Genomic DNA, 17,843 nt, shown 5'->3' on the forward strand with positions numbered 1-17,843 from the left:
AATATTATCCAGAGAGATTTTCTTAAATATATATATATATATATACACACACACACACACACACACACACACACATGCAGACATACAGACATATATATCAGTTTCAATTTGTGTTTCAGTTTAGATTAGTCGAAAGTGAACAATAAGCAAATGCCTCGGTCGTCATTTAGTGTAAGATTTCCTATAGTCAGCATATTAGAACAGTTCTTGTCATCAAATAAAACCAAAAGGAATTCTTAAGTGTGCTCACACGTGACAATACATTACACAAGCGCGCTTCACACCTAAAATGTCCGAACGATGTTCTAGCCACTGATCGCGGCATTATGTCACTTCCCAGCCTTTCTGAGGTTTACTACGTGCCTCCGGAGACACTAGCGAATTCCAATGACTGTTTTCGGTAAAAGTTCGCCCCAAGTTTGCCCTCATTCGTATCATGAGACTACTCGGCCACAGCTTTGTGGTAGCTGTAGTTACAGACACGTCTGGTCTCGATTCCCGTTCGTTGTGTGTTTCACAGCACAACTACAATCCCCACAATTCAGCGAAGTGCTAGTACTGTGATTTGTGTGGGGATGCCATGGCGCTTATTTGGACTGTCTGACCGGGTTGTAGATAAATCACGAGTTCATATACGGCTCTAACAAATACGGATTTCATCGAAACTGAAAATGGGATCTCGGATAAAGTAAGGGTCCTTTTACTTTATTATTGTTTTTACCTCTCACAAAAAAGTTATAGAAGTTATGAGGGAGTGTGATACTGCGAGGCCAGGACTTGTTGCGACCTGGGATAGGACTTTTTACTGGACGATAACGATGACTGTTTTGTACACGCATCAATCTGGAACATGATAATGACAAAAAAACAATTACATGCATTATCTGAATCCTTGAATTTTCCTGGGATTTGATTGACACTTTGTATTTGATTGTCTCGGATCGCGGGTAGGAAATTGCTTGTGAGTCTACTGACACCTGCATAAACTTTGATCAACACTGATGGGATTGCCTCATTAATGTTATATACATACTGTACGTGATAGGCAACTCATTTAGGCTGAGGGCAAGTATACTGGTTTTGCGGTTTGGACGGTGGCAACTGCTTGTTGAAATTGTTAGAATTGTTCACCGCAGAATGGCCACGATTCTACTATGTTTAAGTTCAGTTTCCGGAATGACAGGACAGGCGAAACAATGTCCCCATTGTCATTGTTACATTTGTTTGTTCTGTAAGCGTCGCGTATTATGCTGCGGGTCGTTTTCCACCTTAAATTTGCCAGAACCAAACTCAACCAACAGCAAATCTCCTTTGATTCGTGTAAACTACAGTGGACAAAACACACCGTGACATAAATATTTTGAAACGACAAAACGTAGAGCAACAAATTTCACGGGATAGTTCTGATATGCTGATTTGCACAGCACCGAATTCCTTAATGTTTTGAATTGTCTGTTACATGCATGATATTTTTAAAGTGTATGTTAAAAAAAATGTTCTAAAGAATTTTATATGGGTGCGTTTTCCTGAAAAAAGCAATGGTTTATACAAATCAAATACAATTAGCATAAATATGGTTTCCCCGAACAGTATATATGCTAGCGGGAACCAAAAATATATATACTAAAGCAGTATTGGGACAATAAAAATATGTGTAAGAGTGACAGTTTTACTGTGGGCAGAGTTCAGTGCCTCCTTATTGTGCCACTGGTTGCAGAAGTCATATATTCCTATATAGAGACTGGTTTCATGGTAACAGTTGACAGCTGGGTTGGGGGTGGGGGCTCACTGATCCAGGGGTCTCATCACAGATATATTTTTAAAGTAACAAGATACTCAGCCCTGTGTCCTTCGCATTGACATGTCTGTCTCCCTACCACTTAAACTGAACCATTCCAATTTAATCACACATGCTGAATGTATCCTTTTTATAGAGTGTCTATGGTAGTGAGTAAAAGGCACAAGCTGTCTTTTTAAAGAGATGGTGCTGTCTCTCCATCTCAGTGCCCCATGTGGGAGAAAGGGTTTAAATAAGCATTTAGTATGTCGCCAGATTGTAGTAATTATGGTCGGCATACATATAAAGTGATCATGATTGTGATCATTTCTTTTGTCTCCCTTCATCTGGCAACCACCTCGTTTAGGACAGCTGACTGTTTAGAGTCTGATTTAGACAGATTTAAAAACCAACCGACTGACCATGTTGGTCATGATGAACACACACCCTCAGCCTACCAGAAGCAGATGGACTCACCCTGTTCAGTCTGGTTCCTCTCTAGGTTTCTTCCACAGTTGCCCTTGGTTTACTTCTGGAGGAGGATTAAACTGGGGTCTGTATTGTGACAGATGTTTTGTGAAAAGCATCATCAACAAATGTATTAGCTTTGGTTTTATTTCGTAAATAACAGAAAAACTAAGAAATCAAAAATGTTGGGACTGATAATTATGGGACTTGTAGTCTTCAGATCTCTAATAGAAGCCCATAGTTGAAGCTCTCCATGCCAGGAGGCACATCACCTTGGATAAATGATGAGATTTAACTTTCATTGGGGATGCACTGTGTGAATGATGGTTAATAGATATAGCACTAGGAACCACTGCTCCCCTGAATAATGAACCCCACTGATCTTTGACCTCTGACCTCTGTGTGTGTTTTCCAGGGAGAGCCCAGAGTCGACATTTGAGGTGTATGTAGAGGTCACCCGCCCCGAGACAGCAGGAGGTAGGTTAGGTTACTTACCTAATTGGTTACTGTATTTTATTGTTTTTACTATTTATGCTTTCATTCATTATGGAAAGGTACAGTTAAAACATTCATAACAGTCATGCCATGCGTTATTCCCAAAAGACTTCTTTACAATGAAAGCCCCAAAATAGGACATTACAAAGCAAATGGTAAATGGACTGCATTTATATAGCGCTTTTATCCAAAGCGCTTTACAATTGATGCCTCTCATTCACCCATTCACACTCACACTCACACTCACACGCCAATGGTGAAAGGCTGCCATGCAAGGTACCAATCAACTCATTGGGTAGCAGTTTGGGGTTGGGTGTCTTGCTCAGGGACACTTCAACACGCCCAGGACGGAGGATCGAACCAGCAACCCTCCAACTGCCGGACAACCGCTCTTACCCCCTGAGCTATGTTGCCCCTACACATGCACATGCATGACTGGCAGCAAGAGCTGTTGGGAATAATCATGACTGTTTCATTGTGAATAACCCGCTATGCACGTGTAGTGTACATATATTTATACAGTCGTGTCTACGGCAAGCTGCAACTAACTATTTTAGAAAGGGTTGTGATGCAATTCTGACCAACTGTGAGTACATGCTGAATTCAAATATTAATAAAATCTAAACATATTAAAAATTGCCCAGAAATGTGAAAACCATGTAATCTGGATAAACCATACATGGTGAAAATCCTGTAATCTGGAGTCCTATCCTTTGAAAATGTTTCTTCCTCCTTTTTATCTCAAATTTGTAATGCTCAGTCATGTTCACACTGCGACGCTCATCGTGACGTCTGTTGTCATTTTGGGATGGCGCTGACCAGCATGCGCACTCCTCCGAACCGCGTTTTGTCAGCTGTCGCTGCTGCTGCTTGTCACACCACAGTGAGTGAGTGGGGCTCGCACAGACATGAGTCAGAGGAAGACTCGTCCTGCGCAGCTCAGTGTACGAACGTGCAGGCACCCGATAGACCAGCAGGGGTCAGTGGCGAGACTCTGTCGTATCTGTCAGCCTGCTGGTGCTTTTGTGCCGTGGGTCTGCCAGCCAGGTGTCAGTACTGGTGAGGTCCAGAATCGGTACCCGACCCCGGGGCCAATCCCTGCTCTCTCAGTGCCTTAACGGGATGATATCAGTGCTTTAACGGGATGATCGTTCCAGCAGCCTCTTTCTGTCGCATGCTAATAACTTTTTTGTGCCTAAGGGGGTGACTTTTAGCAGGCAGTCTGGTGACATTCCGCCCACGTGAGGTGTCAGCTCACAGAAGAGCTGGGTGACCTCACTTAACCCCTGAGTGGCTCTGGCCATGTACAGGGTGCTGTACAAAGAAGAAGGAAACTAAAACGGATGCAGTGTGTGTGTGTGTGTGTGTGTGTATTTGTGTACACTTGCATGTGTGTGTGTGTCTGTGTAGTGCACATGCCTGTGCCTGTGTGTCTCTGTGTCTGTATGTCTGTCTGTGTGTGTGCACGTGCTTGTGCTTGTTTGTGTGGGTGTGTGTGCATTTATTTAAGTAATTTTTTAAGATCTGAGTAAAACAGCCAGTACTTGGCTGTCTTTATAGTTATGGGGCCAGTGTTAGTAAGGCCCCATTCAGGGTGGGCCAGTGCTGCCTGCCTGTACCCTCACGCATAGGACAATTACTACACAGATTTTAAAAAGACACGAAAGTTCAGGATCTGCTGGCATATTTACCGGAAAAAGTGGAGGTTGTTTTATCCACGGCTGCCTGTTTGAGAGTTGTTCTTTGTGGATCAGGTCATTGTTCAAGCTACCTCGGTTTGCACTTTAATTTTATCTACCCCCCCAGCCTCCTTTCCTGTGTTTAAAAATGAGCTTTTACCACAGACTTTGATGTGCACAGAAACAGACAGGGTGTTTTTCCTTCAAAAGCTGGCATAAAAATTAACAAAGACAAGCGGGGGGAAAAAAACCCAAAATGAAGAGAACAAAAGGAATGTCCGAGAGGTTTCCAGGGAAATGTGCCCGGCCGTCTGTGTTCCTGTCCTATGTGGCAGGTTTGGCAGGGGGAGAATCGAGCCCCCTGGGGGTGTTCCCTTTCCCTCCTGGGTCCCAGTGCATTCTACACGGTTTCTAAAAAATCATCTGTGTGGGACTTAAGGAACAGTGGGGGTTAGGGAGCTGTCTGTGTAGTGAAGACAGAGCCAGTGAATTTTGTATAGATATATATAAAAGCGTATCTATAAATATATGCATATACATGTACTGTATATGTACAGACAGGTGACGAATTAAAGGAAAAACCAACATAAAGGGTCTTAGTAAGGTGTTGGGCTGCCACGAGCCACCGGAACAGCTTCAATGCGCCTTGGCATAGATTCTGTGTTCCAAAGTGGAGTCTTTGGAACTCCACTGGAGGGATGGAACACCATTCTTCCAAACACTATTCCCTCATTTAGTGTTTTGATCATGGTGGCAGAGAGCGCTGTCTAACATGTCGGTTCAAAATCTCCCATAGGTGTTCAATTGGGTTGAGATCTGGTGACTGCGAAGGCCATAGCATGTGATTTGCATCATTTCAATCATTTTCATACTCATCAAACCATTCAGTGACCCCACATGCCCTGTGGATGGGGGCATAGTCATCTTGGAAGAGACAAGTTCCATCAGGATAGATATGTTTCATCATAGGATAAAGGTGACCCTTCCCTCTAAGGGGACAAGTGGACCCAAACCATGCCAATCATTCAGGACAGAGATTTTTGTAGTTTTGGCTCTGTACTCTGACTCACTGGATTTGAAACAATGAATACGGTTAAAGTGCAGGCTGTCAGCTCTGGGTGATCTGTGTAGGAATTACAGCCTTTTTTATACCTTGCCCCCCCGCCCCATGCCATCCATAAATTTGAACTTGAGCTTGAACTTAACTTACATGGTTGTAACCTGCAAATAGCTGCAATTCAGATCACAAGGGTAACTGTGTGCGCACAGTACTGCACATTAGTCAGTTGTTAGCAGAGAAACAGCGCGGAACTATAAACTGTTAGTCAGGGCTTGGAAATGTAACAAGGGTTAATGCTTTAGTTTTACAGAGTGAAATATCCAGTGTTCATTCAACTCTAACAGAGTACCATTGGAGTCCAATAGGGACCATATGCACTCTGTAAGAGTTGATTTAACACTGAACATTTTACTGTGTACAGGTGATCTGCAAACTCCAGTGCCCCCCCCAACCAGTGTCCTTCCTGCCCCCGATGTACTGTTTATGTAGCCACTGTTAATGTAAATTAATGTGCTGTTTTCTGCTTACTCACTAATCCAAAGCCAATTACTCTGACCTGTCAATCATTTACAGATCCAGAGGTGCACCAGCAGTTCCCAGAGGATTTCTCAGATCAGGTTTGGAATTGGCCGTATCTTTCCCCTCCCTCCTTCCACCCCTTCTCTCTCTCTGTCCCTCGCTCAGTTTCTCCTTCTCTTTTTCTGTTCCGCTATCTCTCTCTCTCCATCTGCCTCTTCCCCTCTGTTTCTCTCTCTATGGCGTACTCTCAGTCCCCTGTTCCTCTCTCTCTTTCTCTGTTCCTCCATCACTCTATCTCTGCCCTTCTCTTCCTCTCCCGCTCCCTCTATTCCTCTTTCTGTCTCTCTCAATGTCTCTGCCGGACCTCTGTCAGTCTCAGTTTCATTCTCTATTTGATCTCTGCCTGGCACATGTTTAATCATATTAAAGTTTTGTTTGCTATTTTTATTCCAGGTTTGTGTTTTACAGAACTATTTACAGTGTATAATTTAATAATTTTGGAAGAGATTCATATCAAATGGAGTTGTCCATGCACAGCTTACTTAATCAAGTCTATACCAGAAGTTTCTGGAAAAAGTAATAACACCTTTACTAACACATATTAATGCTGTACTAGTCAATAACAATGTGTCTCTTATTTTGTGGTGAGCATCTATATGACAGCACATTGTGGTTTCATTGTAATTTTGCTTGTCTAATGGTGATTTTCTAGGCAGGTTAAACGTGTCTCCTGTCAGTCACTTTGGCCGAACACTTCTGCTGAATGTCTACATTTTGATTTTGCTGTTATTGTGTTACTAACCATTTGTTTGTGTGATGTCACCAGTTGTGGTCTGTACCACTGCTCAGTAAGTGTAAATTGGGGTCAGATCACACCAGTCTGGCTAAATCCTTTTGTGGCTCACAGAATTAGCCCTCCAGCTGTAGTGTAGATGTGTGGACGTCCACGCAAAATTATTCACATCAAAAGAGGAAGGACAGAGCCTCATTATTTCTACCCCCCTGTCCTCCCGATATGACATGCAGATATGACGATGGGCTTTTTGATGCAGAGGGATGTTATAATGAGCAGAGCTCCCCACAACCTCAGCAGTCTTAATTAAAATCGAGCTCGTTTGGCTCGTCCTCTCCCCTCCCTGTTACCTCACGCAGCCATGCTACGATCACCCTGATGCCCTGTCTGTGGAATTAAACAGCTGCTAGGGTACTATTTTTGGGGGTGGGGGAGGTGTGGGCGGGGGGGGGGGGGGGAGGGGTGAGGTGAGGGAGGAGGGATTAATAAGACAAGCTGTAATGGTTTTGTTATGTTATGCAGAAATCTGAGCTATGAAGTTATTCAGCCTTGATGTGGCTGATGAGGGTGTGCTGCTTTGTCTCAACCGGTAAGAGAGACGGCAGTCAGATTTAATGTGGGTTTTAAAAAAATGTGAGTTCAAAAACAGAGAGGGTTAGAGGGAGAGGGAGGCAGGAAAGGGAAAGGGAGAGGCAGAGAAAGAGATAATGGTGGATAAAACAGAAGTACTACCCCCGTTATTGTTAAGGGTCCAAACACTCTGTTGGCAGTTATATTTTATTATTTTTATCATTACAAAGTTATGGGAATTTGAGCTTTTAAAGTGAATTCAGTTCACTACAACCCCCCCCCCCCCCCATCCCTTGGAAACGAAATCCAAATGTGATGTTACTGGGTTTTTTAAAAATTATTATTGATTTGTCTACTGTTGAAAAGTTTTTTTTTAAAAAGGTGTACATATTTTTTACATCTTGCTCAGCTATGTGTGTGCTTCACTATGTGTTGGGTTTTTGGTTCAGCTGTGTGTGTGCTTCACTATGTGTTGTGTTTTTGGTTCAGCTATGTGTGTGCTTCACTATGTGTTGTGTTTTTGGTTCAGCTATGTGTGTGCTTCACTGTGTGTTGTGTTCGTGATTCAGCTATGTGTGTGCTTCACTATGTGTTGTGTTTGTTATTCAGCTATGTGTGTGCTTCACTATGTGTTGTGTTTTTGGTTCAGCTATGTGTGTGCTTCACTATGTGTTGTGTTCGTGATTCAGCTATGTGTGTGCTTCTCTATGTGTTGTGTTTGTGATACAGCTATGTGTGTGCTTCACTGTGTGTTGTGTTCGTGATTCAGCTATGTGTGTGCTTCACTGTGTGTTGTGTTTGTGATTCAGCTATGTGTGTGCTTCACTGTGTGTTGTGTTCGTGATTCAGCTGTGTGTGTGCTTCACTATGTGTTGTGTTTTTGGTTCAGCTATGTGTGTGCTTCACTATGTGTTGGATTTTTGGTTCAGCTATGTGTGTGCTCTGCTGTGTGTTGTGTTTGTGATACAGCTATGTGTGTGCTCTGCTGTGTGTTGTGTTTGTGATTCAGCTACTGTGTGTCTCACTGAATCAGTGGGCGGGCGTGTCTGCCCCAGTGACACACACAGTGCATCACTCGAGCAGATTTTCAGGAAAGGAGATGGATATCTAGACGTTTGCCGTGTTATAACTAACATGCTTTTACCACTGTGTTGCTGGACAGAACAATCCAAAAACAGTTTTTATGGGATGAAAGTCCTCTCTAAGTACCTTCCTGCAGATTGTGCTGTGATAGTGTTCCCTGAGCTTCCTGATTAGAGTATGTAGCATGCTCATACAGATGCATCATATTAGTTAACTCTGTGTTTGTTTAATGTAAGTGGTTGAGTTTGGGTAAAAGACTCAACTGGGTGCCAAACCCACATAATAACAGTGTCAGGACAGACAGGATGGCACAGATTTTATATACTGACTAGGTACTCAAATCCTTTACTTCCCCATCCTCTTTGCCCCTTAACTACCGGAGGTTCTGGCTTGTAATAGTGTTTCAGGTTATATGAGTTTCTGGTGCTGTGTTGCTATACAGGACATGCATTGCCACAGTGTCGTCCTTGATTGTCATGCCCCTTAATGTAGTTTTTAAAGATGTGTCGAATTGGAATAGTATGGACTGGGGTCAACTTTCTATGATAAGAATGTAGACCTGAGTTATCTGGTTAGTATAAAAAATAATTATAATACCCACAATTACATAGAACCATGGGAGAGGGGAAGGGTGCAGCTTGTGGGTATATTTTTGTTTGTGTGTGTGTGTGTCTGTGTGTGTGCACATGTGCGTGCGTGTGTGTGTGTGTGTGTGTGTGTGCATGTGTTCAGTGTACTTTTTTCCAATTTCCTGGAAGTGCCCAAGGGACAGGATGCATGGCATGTGTTTGTCATTTGAAAGCCACTTTCGCTTATTTAAAATCCATAACAGTAACTGCCTCACATTGAAGTTAATGAGACACGCGGCTCTCCTGTTAGGACTGAAAAGGTCTTAATTTAGCGTTTTCAAAATCCCTGATAGCTAACATTCAATATTACTGGGTCCCTGTGCATTAGAGCATTTCATCACTTTGGAGGAGCACATTTGAAGGCTTTCAGGGCTGTACAGGAGGAATGCTGTGTTTCCTGTTTAATAACCCTGTCAGTCAGGGCCCCGCTGCCCCCTTTTTACTGTGGCTTCACTTAGAACCATTTTAAAGATGTTATTTTTTGTATTGGGGAGTTTTCGTATCTGAATTTTGCCTTGGTTTGTGTATCCAAGTGTGTGTGCTGTGGAACATAACCGCACACACACACACACAGATGCACGCACACAAGCACACTCTCACATGCATGTGTGCGCGCACACACACACAGACCACAGACACACACACAGACACACACACATACATGCACACACACACACACAGACACACACACTCACACGCATGTGCATGCACATATACACACACACACACACACACACGCACTCATGACCACGGTGGTCCAGAGTCAGGTTTCCTGTAGCTCTGCTTCCCAGACTAAGAGCTGACTCAACTCTGCCTGGAATTGCAGCAACAGAAGCGTTTAAAATATGTGGCTCGTGCCCCTCCATTTTAGTCATGAGCCCTTCGGTCTGGTCTGCGCGATGCACAGCACTGTCCCAGAGTTTCACTAGACCTCTTACCGTTAGCATTTTATTGTTCTTTTATTTTTCCTTGCATTTAAATGTACTACTGTTAGCATCTATTTGAACTTACTGTTGTTAGCATTTAATTATATGCTCTTACCATTTAATTACAGTTATCATTGTTATAATTTAATTACAGGTATTATCGTTAGCATTTAATTGCTTACTACGGGTAACATTTAATTATACACTTATTGCAGTCAGCATTCATTTTACCTTGCTACTGTTTTTACTGACATGTATTTCTCTTAGCATTAATCTGCTGTGCGAGGGCACTTATTCACAGTATGTTCCACTGCGTGTAAATCCATACAGTGATATATACAGGGGTGAGTACCTTGCTTCAGCAGGAAACCTAGTTTCCTGCATAGGATTTGAGCCTGCAACCCTCTGTTTATGGAACAGATCAGCTGGCTGGCATGACTCTTTCTGTCATTGCCGTGTCATTCTGATGAACACAGATCCTCAGGGCGACCTCCGCAGTTCTGTCTTCCCTGGCCTTTCCCACATCCCATCTCGTAGTTAGAGTAGAAGTGTTTAAAAAAGGGCTAAATTTATTTGTTAATCGTGGCCAGATGCATCCCACCAGAAAGCACTGCTTGTGCGTATGTGTACATCTGTGTGTGCGTGCGTGTACGCAGTTTTGGGTCTGCCTGTGTGAACATGCGAGATGTGCTTGTGTAAGTGTGCTTGTGTGCCCTTGTAATGTTTGTATGTGTGTTATGTTGGTGTATGTACACATGTATGTATGGGTGTATGTCTGTGTGTGGGCCAGTGTGTATGTGGCTATGTGTGTGTGTGTGTGTGTGTGTGTGTGTGTGTGTGTGTGTGTGTGTGTGTGTGTGTGTGTGTGCTTATGTGTGTGTGTGTATGTGTGTAATATAGTCAAATGGTGGAATCATCTCTCAGCTGTGCCTCAACTGAGCCCTCAGTGGCACACAATCTGTGCACTGCCCTGTGTGTGTGTGTGTGTGTGTGTGTGTATGTAAGGTGTGTGTAGGTGTGTGTGAGGTACGTTTGTGCATGTGTGTGTGTATGTAAGGTTTGTGTGTGTGAGGTACGTTTGTGCATGTGTGTGTGTGAAGTACGTTTGTACGTGCGTGTGTGTGTGAGGTACATTTGTGCATGTGTGTGTGTTTGTAAGGTGTGTGTAGGTGTGTGTGAGGTGCCTGGTGCTTCTGAGCCATCTGCTGCTGTGACAACAGCCAAAGTTTCTCCCACTCAGACTCCAGATCACCATGGCGCCCTCTCCAGAGGGCCATCCCTGGGGAAGGGAGGGGGTGTTTCCATGGTGAAAGCTGTGTCACTGTCTTTCCTGGCCACGCGTCCCAGGGTGCCCTGCAGTCATGGCTACCGGCCTGGTTTCCTGCGTTCTGCGTTCACCCCTCCCCTCGAGACCCTGGGACAGCTCCACCCCCCTCCCTGATTCCCATATGGGCAGACTGGTTCTCTCAAGGTGTTTTAAAACGGGAGACTCCTCCTACCTCCCTGTGCCCCGCCCACCCTTTTCTCCTCCCTCTGACCTGCCTCTCTCTGGCACTGCGTTTAAGAGGATTTTTTTCTTCTTTTAAAGATTTTTTTTTAATCACCAAGATGATTTTAACTGACTGAGCTTGGTACAGTTAATGCTCAGTTTTGTTTATTCCATCAGGTGTGTAAGTGTTCTATTACACTCCCTCTCTCCCTCTTTCTCTGTCTATCCTGTCTCAAATTTGGGTTTTATTGGATCTATTTGTCGATTTAGCAAATCCTACTGAAATCAGTTTAAAAATGGAAAATATTTACACTCTCTCTCTCTCTCTCTCTCTGTCTGTAGGCAACCCTACGGGCAGTCTCCAGGTTCTGCTTCCCTTTCAGTGCAGACAGGTGAGTGTGTGTGTGTGTGTGTGCGCTGGTGAGGAGATGTGTGTGCTGCCTCATGTAAGAGTGATTAAGATTTAAGAGTGTGGATGGTTGTTAATTGAGTAAAAATTACAGTTACTGATTAGTGGGCTTTCTGTGCCTTTTTAGTGATACTACATTTTGTGTTCCCGAGTACTGATGGTCTCTCCACTGCTGTATGTTGCTCTGTATAAGAGTGTGTGCAAGTGGTTTTAATTTAATGTAATAAGTCTCACTGCACTCCAGCGACCATGTCTGGTCAGTCAGGGTGATAGAAAGATAGAAAGAGATAGAAAGCACCAATAACACACCAGAATATTACATGAGCTACTCCACCTGAAAGACTCATCTATCTCTTTAAATCTTTGGTTCTCTCTCTCTCTCTCTCTCTCAGTCTGGCAGTGGGGTTTCTGGGACAGAACTTCACCTTTGTGCTGACGGACATCGAGAGTAAGCAGCGCTTCGGGTTCTGCCGCCTGTCAGGGGCCCAACGCTGCTTCTGCTTCCTGAGGTGTGTGAGTGTGTGTGTGTGTGTGTGTGTGTGAGCACTTTGTGTGTGTGAGTGAGCGAGTGTGCGTGTGTGTGTGCGTGCAAATGTGTTTACATACGGTATGTTCCTACACAAATTCATGATTGTGTTTGTGTGTGGAAAAAGGTTGTGGAACTTATGGCCATTTTTCAATTAAATTGAATTAAATTGAGTTGAATTGACCCCAACCCTGATACTGGCTTCAGATAATTTAAATGACTGCTTATTTGAAATCACTAATGTAGCGGACAATGTCCTTTGCAGCACTCGTTTTAAACCCACCCGTCTGTCCACGTGTCCATGCGTCCAGACAGGCTCAATACGTGTCCTGTACAGCGGTTGCTGTCATATGGAGTTTAAGTCCAGACTTGCCTTATCCCCCGTAAACAGACCTGCTTTAATCACTTCCCTGCCCGCTGTTCTGAAAGCAGCTTTTTCTTTTTTATTCCTTTTTTTTTTTTTTTTTTGCGAGGAAGTCTGCCGGGCTCGTGAAGTCAGGCCGCAGCATCTGGAAGCACTCGAATGGTGGCATGCGCTCCATGGCAGTCTGCGTTTTTCTTCCCGAGCAGTTAAACACCATAACCGGGAAATCTCATTTACCCATTTGCCTGCTACGGGACCTCCTGCTCTCTTTCATTTTTGAACACTTCCTCTAGCCCTCGCCTGATTTTAGAATCGATCGATAGAGCCTCTTGGGTTGCCAGCCCACGCCCGCTCGCCAGGAGCACTGCGGCTGAGTTCTGAGCTTCCAGGGTTAGGGTTAGGGTTAGGGTTACAGCTAGGGTTAGGGTTAGGGTTATAGCTAGGGTTAGGGTTAGGGTTACAGCTAGTGTTAGGGTTAGGGTTTCAGCAAGGGTTAGGGTTAGGGTTACAGATAGGGTTAGGGTTAGGGTTACAGCTAGGGTTAGGGTTAGGGTTACAGCTAGTGTTAGGGTTAGGGTTACAGCTAGGGTTAGGGTTATGGTTAGGGTTAGGGTTCCAGCTAGGTTTAGGGTTAGGATTATAGCTAGGGTTAGGGTTACAGCTAGGGTTAGGGTTAGGGTTATAGCTAGGGTTAGGGTTAGGGTTATAGCTAGGGTTAGGGTTACAGCTAGGGTTAGGGTTAGGGTTATAGCTAGGGTTAGGGTTAGGGTTATAGCTAGGGTTAGGGTTAGGGTTACAGCTAGTGTTAGGGTTAGGGTTCCAGCTAGGTTTAGGGTTAGGATTATAGCTAGGGTTAGGGTTAGGGTTAGGGTTAGGGTTACAGATAGGGTTAGGGTTATAGCTAGGGTTAGGGTTAGGGTTAGGGTTATAGCTAGGGTTAGGGTTAGGGTTTCAGCAAGGGTTAGGGTTAGGGTTACAGATAGGGTTAGGGTTAGGGTTACAGATAGGGTTAGGGTTATAGCTAGGGTTAGGGTTAGGGTTATAGCTAGGGTTAGGGTTAGGGTTACAGCTAGGGTTAGGGTTAGGGTTAGGGTTACAGCTAGGGTTAGGGTTAGGGTTATAGCTAGGGTTAGGGTTAGGGTTACAGCTAGTGTTAGGGTTAGGGTTTCAGCAAGGGTTAGGGTTAGGGTTACAGATAGGGTTAGGGTTAGGGTTACAGCTAGGGTTAGGGTTAGGGTTACAGCTAGTGTTAGGGTTAGGGTTACAGCTAGGGTTAGGGTTATGGTTAGGGTTAGGGTTCCAGCTAGGTTTAGGGTTAGGATTATAGCTAGGGTTAGGGTTACAGCTAGGGTTAGGGTTAGGGTTATAGCTAGGGTTAGGGTTAGGGTTATAGCTAGGGTTAGGGTTACAGCTAGGGTTAGGGTTAGGGTTACAGCTAGTGTTAGGGTTAGGGTTTCAGCAAGGGTTAGGGTTAGGGTTACAGATAGGGTTAGGGTTAGGGTTACAGCTAGGGTTAGGGTTAGGGTTACAGCTAGTGTTAGGGTTAGGGTTTCAGCAAGGGTTAGGGTTAGGGTTACAGATAGGGTTAGGGTTAGGGTTACAGCTAGGGTTAGGGTTAGGGTTATAGCTAGGGTTAGGGTTAGGGTTACAGCTAGTGTTAGGGTTAGGGTTCCAGCTAGGTTTAGGGTTAGGATTATAGCTAGGGTTAGGGTTACAGCTAGGGTTAGGGTTAGGGGTATAGCTAGGGTTAGGGTTAGGGTTATAGCTAGGGTTAGGGTTAGGGTTACAGCTAGTGTTAGGGTTAGGGTTTCAGCAAGGGTTAGGGTTAGGGTTACAGATAGGGTTAGGGTTAGGGTTACAGCTAGGGTTAGGGTTAGGGTTACAGCTAGTGTTAGGGTTAGGGTTTCAGCAAGGGTTAGGGTTAGGGTTACAGATAGGGTTAGGGTTAGGGTTACAGCTAGGGTTAGGGTTAGGGTTACAGCTAGTGTTAGGGTTAGGGTTACAGCTAGGGTTAGGGTTATGGTTAGGGTTAGGGTTCCAGCTAGGTTTAGGGTTAGGATTATAGCTAGGGTTAGGGTTACAGCTAGGGTTAGGGTTAGGGTTATAGCTAGGGTTAGGGTTAGGGTTATAGCTAGGGTTAGGGTTAGGGTTTCAGCAAGGGTTAGGGTTAGGGTTAGGGTTACAGATAGGGTTAGGGTTAGGGTTACAGATAGGGTTAGGGTTATAGCTAGGGTTAGGGTTAGGGTTATAGCTAGGGTTAGGGTTAGGGTTACAGCTAGGGTTAGGGTTAGGGTTATAGCTAGGGTTAGGGTGTAAGCTAGTGTTAGGGTTAGGGTTAGAGCGAGTGTTAGGGTTAGGGTTACAGCTAGGGTTAGGGTTATGGTTAGGGTTAGGGTTCCAGCTAGGTTTAGGGTTAGGATTATAGCTAGGGTTAGGGTTACAGCTAGGGTTAGGGTTAGGGTTTCAGCAAGGGTTAGGGTTAGGGTTACAGATAGGGTTAGGGTTATAGCTAGGGTTAGGGTTAGGGTTATAGCTAGGGTTAGGGTTAGGGTTACAGCTAGGGTTAGGGTTAGGGTTATAGCTAGGGTTAGGGTTCCAGCTAGGTTTAGGGTTAGGATTATAGCTAGGGTTAGGGTTACAGCTAGGGTTAGGGTTAGGGTTATAGCTAGGGTTAGGGTTAGGGTTACAGCTAGGGTTAGGGTTAGGGTTAGGGTTACAGCTAGGGTTAGGGTTAGGGTTATAGCTAGGGTTAGGGTTAGGGTTACAGCTAGTGTTAGGGTTAGGGTTTCAGCAAGGGTTAGGGTTAGGGTTACAGATAGGGTTAGGGTTAGGGTTACAGCTAGGGTTAGGGTTATAGCTAGGGTTAGGGTTAGGGTTATAGCTAGGGTTAGGGTTAGGGTTACAGCTAGTGTTAGGGTTAGGGTTTCAGCAAGGGTTAGGGTTAGGGTTACAGCTAGGGTTAGGGTTAGGGTTACAGCTAGGGTTAGGGTTAGGGTTACAGCTAGTGTTAGGGTTAGGGTTACAGCTAGGGTTAGGGTTATGGTTAGGGTTAGGGTTCCAGCTAGGTTTAGGGTTAGGATTATAGCTAGGGTTAGGGTTACAGCTAGGGTTAGGGTTAGGGTTACAGCTAGGGTTAGGGTTAGGGTTATAGCTAGGGTTAGGGTTAGGGTTTCAGCAAGGGTTAGGGTTAGGGTTAGGGTTACAGATAGGGTTAGGGTTAGGGTTACAGATAGGGTTAGGGTTATAGCTAGGGTTAGGGTTAGGGTTATAGCTAGGGTTAGGGTTAGGGTTACAGCTAGGGTTAGGGTTAGGGTTATAGCTAGGGTTAGGGTGTAAGCTAGTGTTAGGGTTAGGGTTAGAGCGAGTGTTAGGGTTAGGGTTACAGCTAGGGTTAGGGTTATGGTTAGGGTTAGGGTTCCAGCTAGGTTTAGGGTTAGGATTATAGCTAGGGTTAGGGTTACAGCTAGGGTTAGGGTTAGGGTTTCAGCAAGGGTTAGGGTTAGGGTTACAGATAGGGTTAGGGTTATAGCTAGGGTTAGGGTTAGGGTTATAGCTAGGGTTAGGGTTAGGGTTACAGCTAGGGTTAGGGTTAGGGTTATAGCTAGGGTTAGGGTGTAAGCTAGTGTTAGGGTTAGGGTTAGGGTTAGAGCTAGTGTTAGGGTTAGGGTTACAGCTAGGGTTAGGGTTATGGTTAGGGTTAGGGTTCCAGCTAGGTTTAGGGTTAGGATTATAGCTAGGGTTAGGGTTACAGCTAGGGTTAGGGTTAGGGTTATAGCTAGGGTTAGGGTTAGGGTTATAGCTAGGGTTAGGGTTACAGCTAGGGTTAGGTTTAGGGTTATAGCTAGGGTTAGGGTTAGGGTTACAGCTAGGGTTAGGGTTAGGGTTACAGCTAGTGTTAGGGTTAGGGTTCCAGCTAGGTTTAGGGTTAGGATTATAGCTAGGGTTAGGGTTACAGCTAGGGTTAGGGTTAGGGGTATAGCTAGGGTTAGGGTTAGGGTTATAGCTAGGGTTAGGGTTAGGGTTACAGCTAGTGTTAGGGTTAGGGTTTCAGCAAGGGTTAGGGTTAGGGTTACAGATAGGGTTAGGGTTAGGGTTACAGCTAGGGTTAGGGTTAGGGTTACAGCTAGTGTTAGGGTTAGGGTTACAGCTAGGGTTAGGGTTATGGTTAGGGTTAGGGTTCCAGCTAGGTTTAGGGTTAGGATTATAGCTAGGGTTAGGGTTACAGCTAGGGTTAGGGTTAGGGTTATAGCTAGGGTTAGGGTTAGGGTTACAGCTAGGGTTAGGGTTAGGGTTAGGGTTACAGCTAGGGTTAGGGTTAGGGTTATAGCTAGGGTTAGGGTTAGGGTTACAGCTAGTGTTAGGGTTAGGGTTTCAGCAAGGGTTAGGGTTAGGGTTACAGATAGGGTTAGGGTTAGGGTTACAGCTAGGGTTAGGGTTAGGGTTACAGCTAGTGTTAGGGTTAGGGTTACAGCTAGGGTTAGGGTTATGGTTAGGGTTAGGGTTCCAGCTAGGTTTAGGGTTAGGATTATAGCTAGGGTTAGGGTTACAGCTAGGGTTAGGGTTAGGGTTATAGCTAGGGTTAGGGTTAGGGTTATAGCTAGGGTTAGGGTTACAGCTAGGGTTAGGGTTAGGGTTATAGCTAGGGTTAGGGTTAGGGTTATAGCTAGGGTTAGGGTTAGGGTTACAGCTAGTGTTAGGGTTAGGGTTCCAGCTAGGTTTAGGGTTAGGATTATAGCTAGGGTTAGGGTTAGGGTTAGGGTTACAGATAGGGTTAGGGTTATAGCTAGGGTTAGGGTTAGGGTTAGGGTTATAGCTAGGGTTAGGGTTAGGGTTTCAGCAAGGGTTAGGGTTAGGGTTACAGATAGGGTTAGGGTTAGGGTTACAGATAGGGTTAGGGTTATAGCTAGGGTTAGGGTTAGGGTTATAGCTAGGGTTAGGGTTAGGGTTACAGCTAGGGTTAGGGTTAGGGTTAGGGTTACAGCTAGGGTTAGGGTTAGGGTTATAGCTAGGGTTAGGGTTAGGGTTACAGCTAGGGTTAGGGTTAGGGTTTCAGCAA

The 17,843-nt window shown here is 44.7% G+C and overlaps 1 protein-coding gene across 3 annotated transcripts in view; it reads left to right on the forward strand.

The window, feature by feature from the left end:
- Positions 1-541: 541 nt before the first annotated feature.
- Positions 542-17,843, forward strand: part of LOC118213430 (DENN domain-containing protein 1A-like) — a 50,865-nt gene continuing 33,563 nt past the window's right edge. For all 3 annotated transcript variants that reach the window (XM_035392402.1, XM_035392403.1, XM_035392404.1), the window contains exons 1-5: positions 542-688; positions 2,661-2,722; positions 6,053-6,096; positions 11,831-11,880; positions 12,290-12,406. In XM_035392402.1, the coding sequence (XP_035248293.1) occupies positions 672-688; positions 2,661-2,722; positions 6,053-6,096; positions 11,831-11,880; positions 12,290-12,406 (290 nt within the window). In that variant the 5' untranslated portion in view covers positions 542-671. The remainder of the gene's footprint in view (positions 689-2,660; positions 2,723-6,052; positions 6,097-11,830; positions 11,881-12,289; positions 12,407-17,843) is intronic.

Source organism: Anguilla anguilla, chromosome 14, assembly GCF_013347855.1.
Source record: "Anguilla anguilla isolate fAngAng1 chromosome 14, fAngAng1.pri, whole genome shotgun sequence".
Taxonomy (NCBI): Eukaryota; Metazoa; Chordata; class Actinopteri; order Anguilliformes; family Anguillidae; genus Anguilla; species Anguilla anguilla.